Genomic DNA, 20,787 nt, shown 5'->3' with positions numbered 1-20,787 from the left:
ATTAAACACAATAATAGTAACCGAATGAGTAATTACTATTTTAAGCTTATCAAACCTTATAATCATATGTTATGTCATGACCTAATTTCATAACTTCATCCTCGAATTCTAAATGGTTCAATACCTTTACTCAAATTTTAGATGGTTCAAGACTATACAAAGTCAACAATTTCATGGATCATTCCAGGGGTGAACCTTCAATGGATTGCGTCCCCAGTTGTCTTTGTCTCTCATCGTAAAATGATTCATTAATGGTTTACAATCCTTTAAAAAGTTTTAAGCAGCTCACTACTTTAATTATCTTGCCCCTAATTGTAATATATCAAATCCACAAATTTCTACGTGTTACCAAGCATATTCGCATTTAATAAAGTAGGTTAACTCATTCACGTACTCGTAAAATATGATCTTCATTTTTTGTAATGTTACATAACCTTTAAAATAATTAAATTATCACTTATTTAAAGTCGCCACTAAATTACATTCCATATTTGATTTTAATGGTCAAAACACAATGGAATTTGTCATGAATTAATGAGTTTTGACTATAAAATAACAATCAATGTTTTTTGCCAAAGACATATTCTCTTCATTACACATCAAACTTTATCTCTCCATATGGACCTCATATGCTTGTACCAGAAAATTTTTCTCTTTTCAACAAAAGAAGTAATATTATTTGGGGGATTTTTTTATGTGACTGGTCACGTCGTGTGGTCAGGATTACTCTAGTTACTCCTGAGCAAACAACCCCTCAAGTAACTTCTCACCTAATACCCCCACAATTAACCCCTCACCGAATACCCCCTCGAGTAACCCCTCACCGATTACCCCCCGAGTAACCCCTCACCGAATACCCCCTCGAGTAACCCCTCACCGAGTAACCCCTCAATTAACCTCCGACCAACTCCTTCAAGTAACCCCTTACCGACCCCATCAAATAGTCCCTCACCGAGTAAGTCGAGTAATCCATGACCGAGTAACTCGAGTAACCCGGCCACAAATAAAACCAAATAAAACAAATTAACATATCTGCTCATTTAGACAAAAGGAGGAAACTATATTTGCACATTAACACAAAATGAACAAACTATACGGCAATTTTGAAAGTTAAAATTGGGACTATTCAACCCTGTTAAAAGATTTGGATAACAATTATCATTATTTGAGGTTAATGGTTTTAACCTATTTGTTACCTCTCAAAATCTAAGACCTTACCCTCCACAAACAAGAAAGGGAATTAAGTTAAAGTTATTCATTTCTATGGTTAAACCAAACAAATTATCTCCCCAACCCTCCAGTTAATTGTGTCTTTTCCATTCCATTTCCAATTCGTACCAAACATCCCAAATCATAAAACTTCAACATGGTAAGGGACAAGACAAATGAAGGCAATGATAGAAATAGGGCCGTCGGCGTCAAGATTGAGCCAATGCAGATTTGATGGAGATGAGAAAATTAAGTATTCTTATCGCAAACCAAATCAGAGAATGCAAAGGATAGCTAGGTCCATGTACGAGAGGAAATTGTGACAATTTGCATATTTGCGAAAATGAGTAAAGTGAGCAAGCATGCAAAATTGAGCAAATTGAGCAAGCATACTTTTATTCATTGAAATGTGCAGTGTGCCTCACTCTTCACTAGGCTGATCACCTGGTCCATAGATGTCATCCACACTAACAATATTTTACGCTATCACAGTTTGAACTAGCAAAATGGTGATACATTGATACATGACCAATATCAATAACATTTCAAAATAAATTCTAACACTAATATCAATATTATTCGTTTAAAACAATTTTTAGAAAACTTCCCTGCCACTGGCTTGTTGAGAAAAAAGATGGCTTGGCGAAAACTTTGCCTTTGAGCAAATTATTGCACCAGAACAATGCCATGCACCATGTCTCATGCAATTATCAACAATGATTGTGATTTTTTTCCTCATCCAGTAGTCGTGCCAAAATTAACATGACATAGGCTCTGTGATATTTAGGTCTTTCAAGTTGACACTCGATTTCACACCCATGTTGGAGAGGGAGCTAAGCAAAGCAGGAATATCAGCCTTCAATGAAGAAATCAATGCCTGTCCAACAGAGAACAGAGATGACATGAGTTCAAAGTAAATCCAATGAGGGAACAACCACAAGAAATTATTTCATGCATCGATTTGCTTGTTTCTGGCTTTCTGCTGGTGCAGAGAACGAACAAATCAGCAGTACCTTATCTTTGCAAAACACATCCAACGCATACTAAGTGAAACCTTATTCATCAGGAATTTCAGAAACAAGTAGTTATAACAATACCTATATACAGCAGTTTATAAACAAGTGCTTCCAGTACAATAAGCATGACAGCTCAGATCATCTTATACACAATAAGCTGTCTGGAAATCCACCTATTTAAAACTTTTCATGTTAATTGAACCCTAAGCGAACTTTTCTCATTCAATATAATCTGCCACTTAAAAAATTAATCCTCAACTAATTCTTATTTATAGTATCAATGCACTTGTTAAAATACCAATATAATAACTAATACCTTGGCCATAATGAAATATCAACACAATTATTACTGGCGTTTTACTATGGAGTAAAATAATCAAAAATAATATATAATAGAAGAAATGGGTAACAAAAAACTAATTGTAAAATATTATTACCTTTTGATCTTCCAGCTTCTGATGCTTCAAGACCTCTGCAGGCCATTCAGTGATCAGCTTTTGAAGTTCATCGACTATATCTTGCCTTTTTGAATCAGGAAAACTCTGACAAGCACAAAGTAGAAGCTCGATATAAAAAAGTAAACTGTCACTAACATAATAACACACTAATTTAATTCAGGTGTACCTGAGCATGCTAAATCACTGCAAATAAAATGAACAACAGATTCTACAGCTCAGCAAAATGGAATTGAATGGGTCTGTGTGCAATATCTTCTTTGAAGATTAATTGTCGTTATCCAGTTATAGTCCTATTCTGATTTTACATGGTACTATAAATGAAACACATGTCATATAGAAATGAGATACGCAGGCAATTAAAGGCCCTCGGCATATCAATATCATTCACATCTCTAACACAATTAGCTAACAGAACATGCATACTTCCACCCAGAACACAGCTATTGCATATAATATTAATTGGTAGAGTAAACAAGCATACTCTATGTACTAGTAGTTTAGGACGTATGCATACTAATAAATCAATATTTGTATGAAATAAAATAACATAAATAAGATTCCTCAAAAAATAAAAAAATAAAACCCATAAATAAGCAAGTGATATTGGGTATACATGGGAAATAAGGGACACAAGGGGTAATATAAACTCCATACTTGTATGGAATAAAATAAACTTGAATAATCATGTGAGATTGGACAACATGGAAATTAAGGATTAGACTACACAATAATGGAGCTAGTATTGATTATGTCACCCTAACAAATAAAATGAGCAAAAGTAATAATAATCTTCCAAATATTTAGTAAAGCTGGATAAAAAAGTGTCATAAGTCTTCAAGAACTTTCAATTTATTGTCTCTCTTATGAATCCCTTTTATCATAAGAAATAATCCATCCACTTGCCTCACTTGTACAATATAATATTACTATCAAAAAGTTCACCTAAAATTATTTTTCATGTAGTCTGCTAAAAGTATGTACCCAGTGATGCACTTATTTAATGTTAAACAATGTCAATACTTATATAAAAAGAGTAATAAAGTGGATATACAAAGACTTAACATTGGAAAGAATCTTGTTGCCTAACGGATACAGAGAAGATAGGAAAGAACGGAAGTATGTGTCAAGGTATAGCACTTATACAGTCATAGCTAAACCTAATAATTCCAAAAAAAAAATAAAAAAAAAAACTCCTAAAAACAGCAAAAAAATCCTCAGGAAAATTATAGCCAGGATTTGGCAAGTGTTATTCACAATGATTCTTTTAGTATATAGTCAATGATAGATGTATTAGTAGATAGATTTGACGAATATTGGAAATAATAACAAAACAAGTGTACATTTTATAATTGAAAAAATTGCTGGGAATGATCCCACCTTTGGGGCGTCCACGAAAAATAATCCCACCTTCGGGATATTTTTAAATAATCCGACCTTTATACTCAATCCGCTCAAAATAGTCCCAAATAACCTGGTTGAATAGGTAATTTTTTTAATTAAGCCTAATCTACACGTGTCACAACGTTATTGGTAAAAAAATAAATAAATAAATAAATAAAACTTACCCTTATTTTTTTTAAGGAAATAATTATTACTAATTAACATTAATTAGCTTATTTAAAACTAACTTTCTTAAAACTAATTAAAACTTTAAAACCACAACCACCACCAGCCCTAGCCCTAGCCCTAGCCCCAGCCCCAGCACCAGCCACCTCTCTGCCCCACCATCGACCCAGACCGGCCGCCACCCTCCGCCACGCCCAGACCGCAACTCCCTCACGCTTGTCGCCGCCCCTACCCTACCCCATTCCGTCACCTCTTACCGAAACTAAGGCTGGGAAGAGGAGGGGGTCGAAATCGAGGCATGGGAAGGGTGGTGAAGGCCGAAATCTGGCCGAGGAGAAGAGGAAAAGGCCGAAAAAGGGACAGGGGAAGGGGAAGGGGAAGGGGAGGAGGGCGAAAACGTGGCGGGGGATGTGGGAGGTCAGGATTGGGACGGGGAAAGGTTTCGAATTGAAGGTGCTTGGTGGTTCAGGGGGACGGGGAGGGGCTGGGATCGGGACAGGATAGGGGTTTTGGAGGGGAGGGGTCGATCGTGACACCGGCACCGCTGCTAGTTGGGGCCTGGGTGGCCGAAGCCGTGGGGCAGAGGATTGGGCTCAAGCGGTAGCGGCTTGGCAGCTGGTGGGTGGTGGGTGGTTTTTTAATTATTTTTTTATTTTTTCTTTAAGAAAATCTAACTTTTTTAAAAATTTTATTTTATTTAATTTTTATTTTTTTTGACCAATCACAGGCCGCTACGTGTCATGTAACTTGTTATAACAGGTTACATGAAATGGTTGAGACCATTTTGAGCTGATTGGGTACAAAGATCGGATTATTTAAAAATATCCCAAAGGTGGGATTATATTTCGCTGACGCCCCAAAGGTGGGATTATTCCAAGCAATTTTTCATTTATAATTTTATCATACTATCATAGTGGAAATGATGATAAAGAAGATCAATCGGGAATGACAAGACTCTAGTCAAGTATATTAAAATCGTTTTCAAATTAATAGCTAAAATGAAAAAAAAAATGGAAAAAGGATTTCAAAAAACATTGGCAAGACATTCGTCTTTCCCAGTTTAATTTTAGTATGCATTTAAGATAGAATAATAGTTTAATACTAAAGATAATGAGAATAGGTAGTACATAGTTCAAATCATTATGTGAGCTGATATAATTACCTGATTGACCGCTTGAATCACAGATGCAGCATTATCAGGCTCTTGCTCAAGTAAGAATCCCTATACATTCAAAGAGACATCATAAGTGCATGCGTTAAAGCAAAAAGTAACAGATTTCTTATACTACGTAGCACAGAAGACCTGATTTAAATTGTCGTACTTCCTTTGATTAAGATATAGGCAGAATTTTACAATTTCCAAGGGATCTCCACCACCCAAAAGAGCTCCGAGATTTTTAAGTAAAGAGTACATTAACAAGTGACCTTCAGTTGCAGGAGTGCAAGGGGCTGCTCCCACATTAAAGTAACACATACAATTTAAATTGAGTAATTCTCTCTGTAACCCATCACAACATCCAACTTTTCACATCAGATGATTTTTTTCAACAGAGAATCTGGGGTTGGAAACATAATGATAGACTATTTTTGTGAGCCCTTGAAGAGTTCAACCTTATTTAGTAAAGTTCTGTCGGTTTCATGGAAAAGAAGTGTGGAAAGAGCTTAATCTTGACAGATAATTTCGCTGTTCATTTGGCGGAGCAATTGGAAAGAAAGAAGCCAACAGAATTTTTTAATGTAATGCTTCCCCTCTTCAAGGTTTTGAATTCCATCTAGTGAGGCATTTGATTAGCTGGAGTTGGGTTTTTTCTGCTTGACTCATCACGATTTTGTAGATAATTAACTGATAGATAGCTTAAGGGTATGAACTATTTTGTCTTTAGCCTTCCTTTTGTAAATGGGCATCACTGTCACCCCTTGGTACCTTTATGATATAATCCTTCATTACTTAACAAAAAAACATGAAAGGGGGGCTTTGAGATAACTCATGAGTTACTGGTTATAACATGATAAAGACAGCTGATACCTAAAAAACATCGGCTGAATAAGACATTACTGGCCATGGGTGATCTGAAGTTAATTAGTGAATTCCCACTATAGGTGCAAGGAGATATATTGAGAAAGCTTGATAGGAATCGCTGTCCCTTAACCACCACTATGGTCTGATCAAATTCAAACACAAAAGGCCCTGGAATGCAAACCACTTCCTAATGTATATTTTCTTTTGCATCCACAACCACCACTATGCTCTGATCAAATTTAAACACAAAAGCCCCCACCCCCCATCTCACTCCTTTACGATCATCTCTTACCTCTCTACGATCACAGCATCACCACTATCTTAGCCCCTAAATGGCGTAAATGCAAACCACTGCCTAATGCATATAGCAAAATCTAGCAAAAAAACCAATAAACACAAACTAATTCAGCAACATTAAACAAAACAATAGAAATAAGTGGTTATGGAGGAAATTTAAGAAGTGGAATATGGGGTAAGAGGGGGTGGAGGTGGTTGAAGGAGGTGGCTTAATTAGTGGTTAGAGAAGAAGCTGGAGAGACTACATAGAAGGGAATGGGTGATGCAAGGAGAGGTAATGTGGGCTGGGAAAAAGGATGGTTGTTTAACTGTAAATTCATATGGAATAATAATTTAGGAAGGAAAAAATGTGCCACAATGGAATAATGTCCGATTAGGGAAGCGATGCTGGAAGGCCTGGATCTTGAAAATTATTCCTCAGAAATTAATAGGTGGAATTCTTTAAAATATATAAAAGGTGGGATTTTACTTGTCAATGTTTCCAATGTAGCGATCCCTTTTGCATCACAAAGAAGGGCAATTGGGATTATGGACTCAAAAACAAGAAATGTTATCCCAATTTTAAATCAATATTATATAGGTTAAGTACCACCATCTTACATAAATGGAGGCATATGAAAGGCATTACCTTAGCACAACAAAACCCACTCTTAATAGTGTGTTGCTTGTACATATCAGATCTTAACTCTTCAATTTTCCACAGAGACTTGAGATCACCTGCAATAGAATATGGCAATCAGGGTCAGCTGTAATGGGTTGGTCCAACTTAAGATAAGACTGTATACATAGTTTTGAAAACTTTTTTGATAAATTTTAACAATGCATGATTGCTATCCTACCCAAAGGGTTCAAAGAGAGCATCTCAGGATAATAGAAATAAAAACAAAAGTTATGCATGGAATAGTATTAGACTACATCTCAAAGCATACAAGATTTTTTTATGCTTCTAATTACTTATCAACTAAAAAATAGTCAACTAGTCACTAGTCAATGACTGTTCAATCATCAAAACTACCTAAATTATAATTGACTCTCTGACTTAAAAAAGATTCCCTTATGCAACTCAGAATTTTCCTTAAATAGAAGAATAATCTATCACACATGTACTTAACAACAAACAATGCCAATTGACAATAAGAACCATGTAACAAGGACAAAATAAACTAAAGAAAGATAATACAAATTAAAACACAAAAGAACCTCTCTTAGAAGCAAATTCCATCCAAATGTCAAATGTAGTTTTTCGCAATTTGACTCCAGCCATGACAAATCTTTTGGAATACTTGGATATCAGCTCCCAATTATCAACATCAGAACAAATGCTGCAAATTGAATGTAAAAAGATTAGAGAAACTTTAAGCACAACCTATACAAGTAATGGAAGATTTTTTTGAATCTGTGACAAAGCAATCAAGCATCTCTTTTAAAGGATATACATATGACTTTCAAGAATTTAACCAAGAATCTTTCTTCATAAGACTGGATGTCATAAGCTAAGGGAAATTGTGTATGGACTTCACATGATACAAACTAAGCCTTATAATTAAATCATATTAAACTTCGCACCAAGTAGTTGAACTTCTGATAAACTACAGAAGAACCAAGACAGAATTTTCACAACTCTGGTTACATAAAAGCCAATCCACCTACAAATTCATGTCATTCCTATAAAAATGGTCCTACAAATATAAAGAATACTCCCTCCGTATTCTAGTACTTGCTCTACTTTCTTTTTTGGAAACTTTTAACAATAATTGACTATTTTCCTACCAACTAGTGGTTACCTCATATCATATTTTAATATTTTTCATATTCTCTCTCCTCCCCACTTATACTCACTTTTGCTTTTTCAGAATATTTTATTCTTCAACCAACCTCACTTCCTCATAAAATAATACTTTCTACTATTCCTCTTAAAACTCTATGTCCAAAGAAATGGAGCAAGTAATAAAATACGGAGGGAGTATGAACTTAAATTCTGTGTTGTATTTCCAACTTAAGGAGATACAAGCTAATCATCCAAGCCGAGCTCATGCTACCTCAATCACATACGTCTAAGCAAACAAATACTTGCCAAAAAATTAATTAGGGCCCAATTTTTTCTATTGTTACACCAGCTTTTGTGAAGCTTTCTTATTATTTATTTTTTTAGAAGCATTTTATTGTTTTAATGAGGAGGTCTGACAGAATCAAACTGAATATTCCAAGAGAAAACAATAGGAGCCTCAATAAAGACTTGTCATAAAGAAAAAAAAAAAAAAAAAAAAAACAAAACAAAAAACAAAAAAACAAAACAAAACAAAACAAAATTAAAACTGGTGTGGCCTCATAACTCACCTCCATCACTAGCTATTAGTTTTCTAATTCCTCCAATACTCCATGGTCCTTTTGAGGTAGTTTGGTTGCTGCTACATATATGTATTTTGATATGGGTGCCTTACAATGCACATCACTATTTTCCCCAAGAATTTTTCTAACATGCATTAGCATTTTAAGTCTATTGTAACTATTTTCTGCATTATTTCTATGTTTGATATTTTATTATGATTTTCATTAAGGCCGTATCATTGCAATGTGGCCAGTTTGTAATGAATCAAAAGTTGACAAAACGAAACAAACTAGTTCAGGGCAATGTTTTTGACATCTTGTCCCCTGCCGTTGTTCCGAACCAAAATTTCATCAACGAAGTTTTAAGGCAAGGACTTCTGAGGCTTTAGGCTCTTCATGAAACTCCTTTTTTTCCTCACTTTTTTGACCAATAATGGAGGCTCAATAAATTACAATCACCTCCTGACCCCACTTTACAAATACTCAAAAAAACGTAAATTCTCCCTTTACAAACGGATTGTAACAGCAGAATCAGAATATCGTATGGAGAAGAGTTTCTTTACTTCTGGATCCGACACTTTCATTCATGTATAGTAATTCGACAATTTATTTTTACATGGGGAAGCAAATATAACAGCCTATTTTTACACATAAAAAAGTATGATTTTCTTTATAAGTTTATAAAACCAAAATTTATTGAATTTTAGTACAAGTCGTATTTAATATTAATTATCATTTCTATTATTACATATTGTGAATGGTATTAAATTTCTTATTATTCGCAAATTATATTAACAGATATGAAAAACACCTAAACATACAAGTAAATTATTTGTTTGGGGTAAAATTATTATAAATACACCTAAATAGACTATGAAAACAAATTCCTACAACGACAACCACAACCCAATCCACGATGAACGCATTATGTCCAATCCAGCATCACCGTGACTATTCCCACAATCATGACTGAAATTGGACTTCTTATAGTAATAGACTGGTATCACTTGACCTTTTGTTAGCCTTTTCTCAAAATATGTTGATGCCTATAGCAGAAGCCCATCTACCCCTCTAAGACAATGTAGCATGCAAGTTTATCACCTTGTCATACTAACACCATTACCCTAACAATGGGATTTTGGACTTCTTGGTGGACAAGCACAAAGTAATTGTTTCTTTCCAAGTCCCAAATAACAAGTAATGATGCAATTGAACCAAAAAAATCCACATTATACAATGAATAGACATGATGTTAATTAACTTAGGCAACATAGTAAAGGTAAATAAATAACAATTAGAAAATCCTTCAGCAAAATTAAAGTGAACCAGGAAAGGGCTATAGTACTCATTCAAGAGTAACAACATATACACGCATGCATGTACAATCTCACAGGTATATAACTCCTCATGTGACAATCTCACAGATTTATAGAATACCTGAAAACGATGTCTGCTGTTCCAGGTTGTAATGGTAAATTGTTCTTTCTTAAATGATTCATTATGTCCACCATGAGCTTAACATCCTTCTGCACCTTCGCATAGGACTGCATAGTATCATATAATAGCTCAAGTTGCATGCAAAATTTTAATTCTATGGTACAATATACTTCAACGAGCACGAACTCTGCCACAATTATAGCTTGTCAATACATACCAATAGTTGGTTTGCAGAACCAATAGTAGGAGTCAAACCATAAACATTATGCCTACATAATGCTTTCTTTCCTGCAATCAAGTACTTAGGTGGGTTAAAAATTCAAAAAAAAAAAGAGCCAAGCATTCAAGTTGAAAGAAGAAGCCAACATGAAGTAGAATTGTTAGAACATGACCAGCTGAACAGCATCTTACAGAATAATTACCATAGAAATATAGAATAATGGGACATTGGATGCTGCTACATGTTTAAGTTAGATCCTGCCGCATGATACAAGACCACCAATTGTTTTCAGACATTACATTAATTTAGCCCAACATATGAAACATAAAAGGATCTTGCCAATTTCAAAAACAATTTCAGGCCCATGTTATTGGGTGGGAACGGATTTGACAGGCAGAACAGTACTTTCAACACCTGAATTTAATCACATATAGAAACCTATACAAAAATGCATGAATAAACAACTCAAATGCAAATACCTACTTTATTACAAAATAAATATAACACCTGCCACTTTCGATTTAATAATAAATGAAGGAAAACACTAATTGGTAGCCCTACACTTATGCATTTTACATTTGGTAGCCAAAATATATTGGAAATCTGAAAAATACCCTAGCCCTTCTCTAGTTCTCTGACTGCCACTCTCCAACAACCTTCTTTATTCTTTTATTTTATCTTTTTTTTTCGATTCTATATTTTCTTGCTGATCAAATACTTGCCCTTATCCTCTACATTTTTCCTTCTCTTTGTCTATTTTTTATGTCCTTTTTCTTTTTTGTGTAGAGTTTTTCCCTTTTCATGCAGTAACAACTTTTACCCTTTTTTCCACTTCTTTTTTTCTTCTTCCATTCTCTGTTTTCTTTCTTTTATTTTCCTGTCTTTATATTTGTATTTTTTTTTTTTTTTTTTTGTTCTGATTTTCTGGCAGTAGCAATTTTTTTCCTTTTATTTTTCCAGCGGTAGCATGGTTACTATATAGGTTAATGTATATACTTCCAACTTGCTGATTGATATGGAAAATAGTAATTTGGGCACTCCATCCACAGGATGACAAGATCATCCAACTCTTGTGATCCAGCAAGAAAATATGGAAAGCCAAATCCTAATTAACAGAAAGTCAAGGAAATTTTTTGAGTTTGTTATAAACAATTAACGGATAAAGCTTGTGCGGGCTTTGCAGGGTTTTATAATACAAGAATAGCATGTAATGTAGAAACTTATAATAGATTTAAAGTCATGAGTAATCAGTTGGACGATATGGTCCTAAACTTAAGCTACCCAGTATGCATGAGCTACAAGTGCATCTTCTTAAAAAGAAAATAAAATACATTAATAAGCTAGTGGGTAGTCACAAGAAAGAGTGGGCAACTAAAGGTTGTTCAATTTTATACAGTGGATGGCATGATTCAGTTGCCTATGAGGACTTTGTAAACTTTTGTCAAGTCTTAAAGGGCTTTGTGCTCATAAATTCCATGAATATTTCTGAATTTGTGAAAGATGCAATGGTTGAGAAATTTGGAGAGAAAACTATCATTCAAGTGATTGTGGACAATCCATCTATCCAGGTAGCGGCAAGAAAGAAACTTAGTTCATCTCCTAACTTTTGTAATGAATTTCTTCCTCAGGGTTATTTGTAAATTATGTCTTTTTCATTATTTTGTAAATTCCTAGAAAATGGCCAAAAGACAACATCTTTATAGGACTCCATATGCAGCACATTGTTAGGATTTAATGTCAGATGATATTGGAGAGCTTCCAAAAGTTCAGAATGCCCTAAAACAGTGCAAGCTCATGTATTCATATAAAACCATATATCTCTTGTGAACATGATGAGGGTATTCAGCTATCAAAAGAATTTGCATAGGCTTGTCGTCACAAAATTTCTAACTTCCAATAATGCACATAAAAAATTCCTAAGCATAAGAACGATTCTAGGAAGATGGTAACTTAAGCAACCAATGGGAAAGAAAGAAGCAACATTTATTTTGCAAGACACCTTTTTGAGGGATGTCATATATGCCCTTAAGTTGACAGGGGGGCTTGTTAAAGTTCATAGGATGGTTGATCGAGGGAGAAAACCACCTATGGTGTGTATTTATGAATCCATAAATAGGACTAAGAAAGCTATTGAAAAGAGTCTAGATATAGAAGACGGGCATTATAAAAGAGCTTTTGAGTTCATTATTAAAAGGCAGGAATACCAGCTTCATCAACCTTAGCATGCTACCAAATTTTATCTTAATCCAAGAATTCATTATGATAAACCCAATGATGTTTGTTGTAAGGAAATTGGGAAGGGTTTGTAAGACTGTATTAGAAGATTGATTCTAGATATGGGAACATAAGACAAGCTTATGATGGAGTTGGATCTTAGTTTTTAAAAGCGGGTCGATGCCACACCTAGGAAAAAATGCACTCTGGAGACGACCTTTAAAAGGCGCAATGAGGAGCATGCCTCTTTGATTAAGTAGCAAGGTGAGTGCCTTTTGGATAACACGACTGTTTGGTAAGTTTGCTTTTCTTGGGGAGGGAGGGTGATATTTCAAAAGAAATAAGGTCAAATATGTGACTTTCCCGGCCCCACCCCCTTTTCTTTTATCTTCGGTCAAGAGGAGAGAGAAAAGTGGTACCTTAACCCAAATTTTTTTCTTTCAGTAAACTAGTTGATTAGGCATCCCCCAACGTGACAGAACAAATGAATTCTTCTCTTCTTTTTTTTTTTATTCTTTTTTCTTTAATATAACAAATTAATGACTTTGTGACTAGCAGATAACTCAATAAAATATTTTTTTCCAATGGCAAAAAGTACAATAGCACTCCATCATCCATAACACTCACACTCAGATTTTCTTTTGATCTTTATATATTTATTTATTAGCTTGTATTTATTTTTTATTTTTTTTAGAGGTATTAATTTATACTTTCAGTGCTTATTTTATTTTTTATGATCATAGTTACGCTTCAAGTACTTGTACACACACACACACACACACACACAACTGATGAACCCACAAAAAGCTATCTATACAGCAGCATAGAGTAGGAGACTGAAATCCAGAAAGTTTTTTTTTAGCCTTCTTAGAAAAATAAAGATGCAACATTTTCAAATAGAAAATTTGAACAAAATCATAATACCATATACTTACATAAACTCAGTAAGAGCATAATGTTTCCAAGCTAGCCATAAAAAAAATGTAATACTGGTGCCTACCGTAATTCACAGCCCCAGCTTGAACACACGCCTTTGCAACTTCTTGGCACAGGCTACAATTGAAATTATCATGAATCCTGAGATTTGACAGTCTCTGTACAAAAAGGGGATGATCAGAATATGGATATATATTATGGATATATAAAAATATTTGAAGAAAGACAATCAATTACAATTTGTAAAGAGTTTTAGACACTAACAAAAATTCGAAGCTGCTGCAAAACATCAAACAAAAGCTTAATGTCTTCCCTGCTTTTACATTTCTCAGTGAGTGACCACAACCATGCATTTCGCGGAGCAGATCTTTCAACTTTGATTGATTTAAGAATTTTATCATACAGCTCCTTCACAGTCTCTGCAAATAAATTCAGAAATATCAAGTATTCAAACCTGCATCCATTTAGATGTAGCAATACTGAACAACACAGCAACTTACTATCGAAATCACAAGCACCAAAAAGCACAAGCACATCTAACTCCAAGAGAAAACGATTTCACAAAGCACTCAAACTTCATAATTCATTGAACATCTCATGGTATGATTTATCATTTCAGCAGCAATTTTGAAGATAAAAAATACTAAAGCCAGAAATTAAATGCAAAAGTTGAACAAATGAGCCCCTACAACTTATCTATAAAATCACAATCACCAATTCACCACATAACACAAGCAATTCAAACCCGAAAAAACCATGATTACACAAAGTACTCATACAACATAATTAATTAAACATTTTATTGAAAACGACGAGACAAACAAAACCCAAATTCAAAAAAAATAATCCTGAATGAGCCCCTATAACTTATCTATAAAATCACAAATCATCAATTCACCCCCACGCAATTCAAACCCGAAAAAACCATGATTACACAAAGTACTTATACAATATAATTAATCCAACATTTTATTAAAAATGTCAAGAAAAACAAAACCCAAATTCAAAAAAGCTAATCCTGAATGAAAATCAATGAGAATACCGTCAACAGCAGCCGGTACTGAGCAGAAAGACGCGGCATGAGGCCACTGGTACTGCAAGCCACAACCATTGGAATAACCAATTTCTACACAAAATATCATCAACCCCATATCAGAAATCAACAATTTGAAAATCCCATATTAAGAACAGCATAAAAAGTACCATTTTGAAGAGAGAAGGTGCGAAAATTTCTGCAATGAGAGGAGGAATGCAGAGAAGCATCTTGAGCAATGAAGGGATGAAGTAAGAAAATCCGAGAAGCTCGGCGAGCTAAAGCGGCGATTTGCATAGTCGGTAGTAGCTTGGGTGTCGTCTGGTTGATTCTTGTGCGACTATAGTTTCCAATGGAGGGTTTAGGTTGGGGTGCAGAAGCAGAACAGTCAATTTATCAAATAAGGTTTAGGCCCCTTGCTCACTTCGCTGAGAATCTGAGATTATTTTTTCTTAATTGAATTATTTTTGTTGAATATTGAAATGAAATTAATTTTAGGAAATTTTCACTTATGTTACTTCTCAAATACTCTTATTTTACTTTCGCTATGTATATTTAAAAACTTATTTTATTTTTGCCAATAAGTCTTAATTGCACCTTTATGTAGCTAAGATAGTTGAACCAACCCTATAAAATGAACCTTTAGTAATTAAATATGAACACGTAAAAAATAATGAACATTTAGTAAAAAAAAAAATATGAACACGTAAATTAAAAAATAAAAAAGAATATTCACTACTCCCTTCTTATTTTAATAAGTGTTACAGTTTGACCGGCACATAATTTTAGGAAATTTAATTAACTTAAATAAAATAAGAGGTAAGTGGGGTAGTTGGACTATTAAAAAATTGTAAAAGAAAGATAGTGGGGTTAATAGTTTATTGAAAAGTAATGAATGTGAGAGGAAGTGCATAATAGAAAAAGTAATAGTGGGTTTGGGTGGGGACCACGAGAGGAGAGAGATATAATATTTAAAGGTAGCTTTTTGCCAAAAAAGGAAGTGTAACACTTACTAAAATACAGCCGGATTTGGTAAGTATAACACTTATTAAAACACGGAGGGAGTAATAAAAAAATGAACACGTAAAAAAAATCACATTTAGTACCAAAAAGTGAGCATGTTAAAAAAAATGATCATTTAGTATACTAAAGATGAACCTGATTGTCATATATCATAAAATTGATGGATCACAACCTTAAAAGTAAACATTTTGTATATATAAAATTAAAAAAAAATGAACACGTAAAAAAAAATTTAGTAATAAAAAATGAACATGTAAAAAAATGAACATTTAATAATAAAAAAGTGAGCATGTCAAAAAAAGAAATATGAACATTTATCATATAATAATAAAATAGCTAGGCCATACCTAATAAAATGAACATTTTAAAAAAAAATATGAACACTAAATAAAATGAACATTTGGTATAAAAAAATTAAACATGAAAAAAAACGAACACGACAATAAAAATTATGAACATTTAGTATATTCAAAATGAACATGATTTTCATATATCCATATAGGTTCAAATAAATTATATATATGATGAGTCCCATTTATGGCACTCATTTAATGAGTATTTAGGTTGTTTTTACCTTCTTTTCATAGCTTTCTTTCTTAATAAATACTTAGTTTTATGCATTTTTCTCTTTATTTCCCTTTTCTCTCTTGTTTTGTGTTTTTATGGTTTTTCTTGTGTTTTCTCCTTTATTTCTCCTCTTTTCGTGATTGTAGGTATTGTACGAGGTTCGGGTCTCGATATTGGTGGTTTTCTAAGTTGGAAGATGCTTTTGGAGTAAGCTCATAGCATTGGGAAAGCTCAAGATGCAAGAAAGTGGATGCTCTAAGTTCTAGCTCTCGCGCTCTCAAGCCGTGCTTTCATGATAGATGGTGTTGAACCCACCGTGGAGACCCTTGAAAACTGTCACCCCCAACATGTATCAAGTGGAGCTCACGAGACCCAATTGCGAACACACGAAGTGGCGAAGAAGTCGAAGAAACCCAGAAGAGCGTGGGCGCGCAACCCTCATGCGCGGGCGCACAGCCCCTGTGCACGGGCGCGCATGGTGCATGCGCAAGCACACATGGTGCGAGCGAGGGCACGCGCCCTTGCCCTCGCGAGCGCTCCTCCCTGTTTCGCTCGGTTTCGTTTTCACACCTCTTATAAATACCTTTTTCAGTCGATTTTTGAAAGAAGTTTTAGACATAATTTTGATCATAATTTTAGCTTAGTTGAGAGTTTCTCTCTCTAGTTTTAGGGTTAGTTTAGGAGTAGATTTAGAGAGAGAAAGTGAGAAATTTCAATGGTGATTTGAGAGATTGATGATACAAGGGTGACAATTGTGTTGAAGATCTTCTCTATTATCAATGAGCATTTCTAACACTATCTCATCTTATTGTTTTGTTTAGATTCATGTTTGTTTGATTTGATTTAGATGTTTGATCTTGATTAGTGTAATTATTCTTGATATTTTGTTGATTCTTGATTTCTTAGTTGTTTGTTGTTAGATGATAATTCTTGAGTAGTTGTTTTGCTAGGGATTGGGTGAAACTTATATGATTGATTGATTGATTGATTGTGATTAATTTGGGAATTGTGTTCATTGATTGTTGAGATTAAAATGATTAATGTAAGTTTGCATGTGTGTAATTCGATTAGGCCTTGAGAATTATGCTAGGTTGCATTGTAATTGCTAATGACACGACCAATTGATTTAGAAATTGCAATTATCGATTGGTTTGGATTGTAATTCTCCTAGTTTGTTATTCGTAAAGACCACTAGCTTAATGTAGAGAATATTTCAAGCATCCCACACTTGAGCCCTACTGTGATCATACACTTAAGCATGGTGGCATCCAAAGGGAAGGAAGCTAGAGCAAAAGAGTCGCCAACAAGTTTTAGGAACTTGTAAACCCTTCACAAGGTGAAGGTTACACCCCTTAACGATCCATGAGATCGCTAACTCCATAGTGGTCCGGAACTATGACTGGATATTCAGGGATGAAGGTACAAATCCAACCTAAAAGAGATTGAACCTGCCCTAAAAAGGCCTCTACTTTATTCTTCTCATATTCATGTGCGCTTTCTTACTAACATGCAATCAATATATTAATCCTAAACCTGTTAATCTATGTTGGTTGAATATTAATGCAGAAATAAATCTATTATTGGTGATCACTTGAATTATAATCACATTAGCCTAAACAAGATTATTAATTATCTTATTAAACGTGATTACAAGTACAAATTCCCTTTAAACCTGCAAGAGAGGGCGTGATCAAGAAATAACAATAATAATATCAAGCAACATAATATTAATATAACAAATCATCATCATAATATTAATCTCAATAAAGCAATAATTATATTAGCAAGATCCTAGGCATGATACTAACAAGATTAATAACAAAGCCTAGCATGTCACTAAACAATAAAGATCAAATCTTTATCCCTAACATGGTACTAACATGATAATAGAAGAAATAGGAAGCAAGCTAAGCATGATACTAGAAAGCAATAAAGACATCCTAACATGATACTAGGAATTAATATAATCTAAGCATGATTTTTATATCAAAAGAATAATTAAGCAATTAAATTACTTACTTTGATGCCTCGTATCTCTTTTTAATAATAGAATACACGCGTTAGTAACTTCAAGGAAAAAATTAAATCAAACAATTAAATTAAATAATAGAGATTTGGGACCAAACCTTAAGAAATTATCAACCTTTCACATCTAGGGCGAAGGCAACCTCGAACTTGGCTAGGTGTGTCTAGAACTCATGAATGCGGAATTTTGTAAAAGGGAAGGTTAGAAAGAGGGAGAATAACAAGCTATTGCTTGAGAGAATTAAGGATGATTGATGATTGTTGATGATTCTGAATCATTGAAAATGGGGAAATACGAACCTATTTATAAAGAAAATAGTCCGGAAATGATAGAAAAGAATTAGAATTTGAATCGGAATATAACTAACCCCTGTCACCAGCGACAGAGTCCAGCGCGAAACGACAAGCATCACGCATGGCGACAGGATAAAACGCGCTTTTGTACGGAATCTGTTTTGGGTGTTTTTGTCCCTCGGGAGAGTTACAGCTCGAGGACTGATCCGACCGCGCCTGTACCTGCAAAACAACGGAGACTTTGGGTGTTTGGAGCTCCACCTCCGACGATCAAGTTAATACTTGAATATGAGTGGGAGAAGGTGCGGAAAAGGAAATGAGATCTTCTCGGATTCCGAGATTAGGTGCTCTCTAATGTGAGAGAATGTAGGGTATGCTGTCGTAAATTATTCTCTTTTCCGAAAACGGGGGAGTCTCCCTATTTATAGGTGATTTGGGTGTTTTTGTCCCTCAGGAGAGTTACAGCTCGAGGACCGATTCGACTGCGCCTGTACCTGCAAAACAACGGAGACTCCGGGTGGTAGGAGCTCCGCCTTCGACGGTCAAGTTAGTACTTGAATGTATGTAGGAGAAGATGCGGAAAAATGAAAAGTGAGATCTTCTCGGATTCCGAGATCAGGTGCTTCTCTGATGTAAGAGAATGTAGGGTATGCTGTCATAAACTGTAGATGCCCCAAAAATGGGGGGAATCTCCCTATTTATAGGGTCATTGGGAAACGTGCCCCTAATTAGGTCACTCTGATTTGATTCTGCCGGGCTGCGCCGTATTACGACTTTCTTGGGATTTGGGCCCTTGAAGGCCGCCTTTTTCTCCCAACTTCTAGGTAGGACACGTGTCAAATGGAGATTGGTCTAATTCGGACCAACCAGAGTATGACACGTGTTAGGACATGATTGGCCCACGTGGCATGGGTAAAATTACCCAAAACATTTGCCCCTCACAGATGTGACGTGGCGTGCCACGTGGCATTTGTGACACATGTCACTCAGCCATAGGAAATAGTTTAGTTTAGGTTTTTTTTTTTTTTTTTTTTTTTTTTTTTTTGTACTATGAGAATTTAACCTTTTACATTATGGGAAAATTACCAAGATGCCCCTGTTTTTTACCCCTTTATAAATACACAATTTACCCCCCTCATTTTGGACGTTTCCAAAACATTCTAGAGAGAGAAAATCACCAATCCTAGAGAGAGAAAATCTGCCGTCTGCCCGCGTGCGCAAGCATTGTTCATTTTCCGCCTGCATCAGCCAGCTCACAACCGCCTGTGCCCCAAGCAAGCAAAGTCGATTTCAGAAGCATCTCAGTCGGTCATCACCGTTTTCCCCCTTTTCAGAGACAAACGTAAGGTACCGCCTCTACTCCCTTCAGCTCATTTTCATTTGCTTCAATTCATTCAATAAATGGACTCGTCACCAACACAGACGGCACGACCTAGGTCAATAGTCAGCCGGTCTCCTGTTACGGCTGAGTCTAGGACTGGGAGTGCCGGCTCTAGGTGCATGGAGCAATTTTATACTCCTCAACCGACCATCTATGTGTCTGTGCAGGACACGATGGCTAGAACTAAACAGACAGCCACCAGACGGCGTCAAAGAGACGGTACTTTGGAAGTGCCGTCTGATGAGGTAACCCCGGTTGAGGGGTCAAAGAGCAATGAAAGCTCAGGGAAATATTCCCCGTCTGGGATTCCTAAAACCCCAAGTGACACAATCCTATACGATGAGGGTAGAGACGGGGAGGGAGCCGTCTCCTAGATGGACCTTGATGAAGCTGGCCCCGAAGATAAAGACGGGGAAGAGTCTGCATCGGGGTTAGCCGGCGACACGGGAGACGGCGAAAGCTCTGCCTCAGGGTCTAGCTCTGAGGATGATAGTGATGCCCCTCTTTCCCCGCTTGAGGATAGTGAGGCCGAAGGGAGGAAAAAATGGGAAGCAAAGGATGATCCCTTTCAGATCCATAGCTTCGCTAAAGACAGGCGGGCAATGCTACTAGGCATTGAAAACTTTATACAGAAACGGCCTCTGGGAAATGGATGTACTATCCAGGTGCCGCCTGAGCTAGGCACCATCTCCTGGAAAGATGACCAGGAGAACGCCAACGCCTACTTTGGATGCTATGAGGCGGCATTCCTGGCAGGCCTTCG

General features: G+C 35.6%; 1 protein-coding gene across 1 annotated transcript; it reads right to left on the bottom strand.

Annotated features, from left to right (window-relative positions):
• Nucleotides 1–1,585: 1,585 nt before the first annotated feature.
• LOC145583064 (uncharacterized) lies at nucleotides 1,586–15,115 on the bottom strand. The gene is made up of 11 exons (XM_081640179.1): nucleotides 14,905–15,115; nucleotides 14,744–14,827; nucleotides 13,966–14,120; nucleotides 13,766–13,859; nucleotides 10,549–10,619; nucleotides 10,332–10,438; nucleotides 7,767–7,888; nucleotides 7,195–7,283; nucleotides 5,412–5,471; nucleotides 2,663–2,767; nucleotides 1,586–2,086 (listed from the first exon to the last, which is right to left on the bottom strand). The coding sequence occupies exons 1-11, from the start codon at nucleotides 15,029–15,031 to the stop codon at nucleotides 1,967–1,969; spliced, it is 1,134 nt and encodes a 377-aa protein (XP_081496305.1). The 5' UTR covers nucleotides 15,032–15,115; the 3' UTR covers nucleotides 1,586–1,966.
• Nucleotides 15,116–20,787: the final 5,672 nt, after the last annotated feature.

Source organism: Chenopodium album, chromosome 15 (assembly GCF_948465745.1).
Source record: "Chenopodium album chromosome 15, dcCheAlbu1.1, whole genome shotgun sequence".
Lineage (NCBI taxonomy): Eukaryota > Viridiplantae > Streptophyta > Magnoliopsida > Caryophyllales > Amaranthaceae > Chenopodium > Chenopodium album.
The sequence above is the reverse complement of the archived record's forward strand: the minus strand, read 5'-3'. Positions and strand labels throughout refer to the sequence as shown.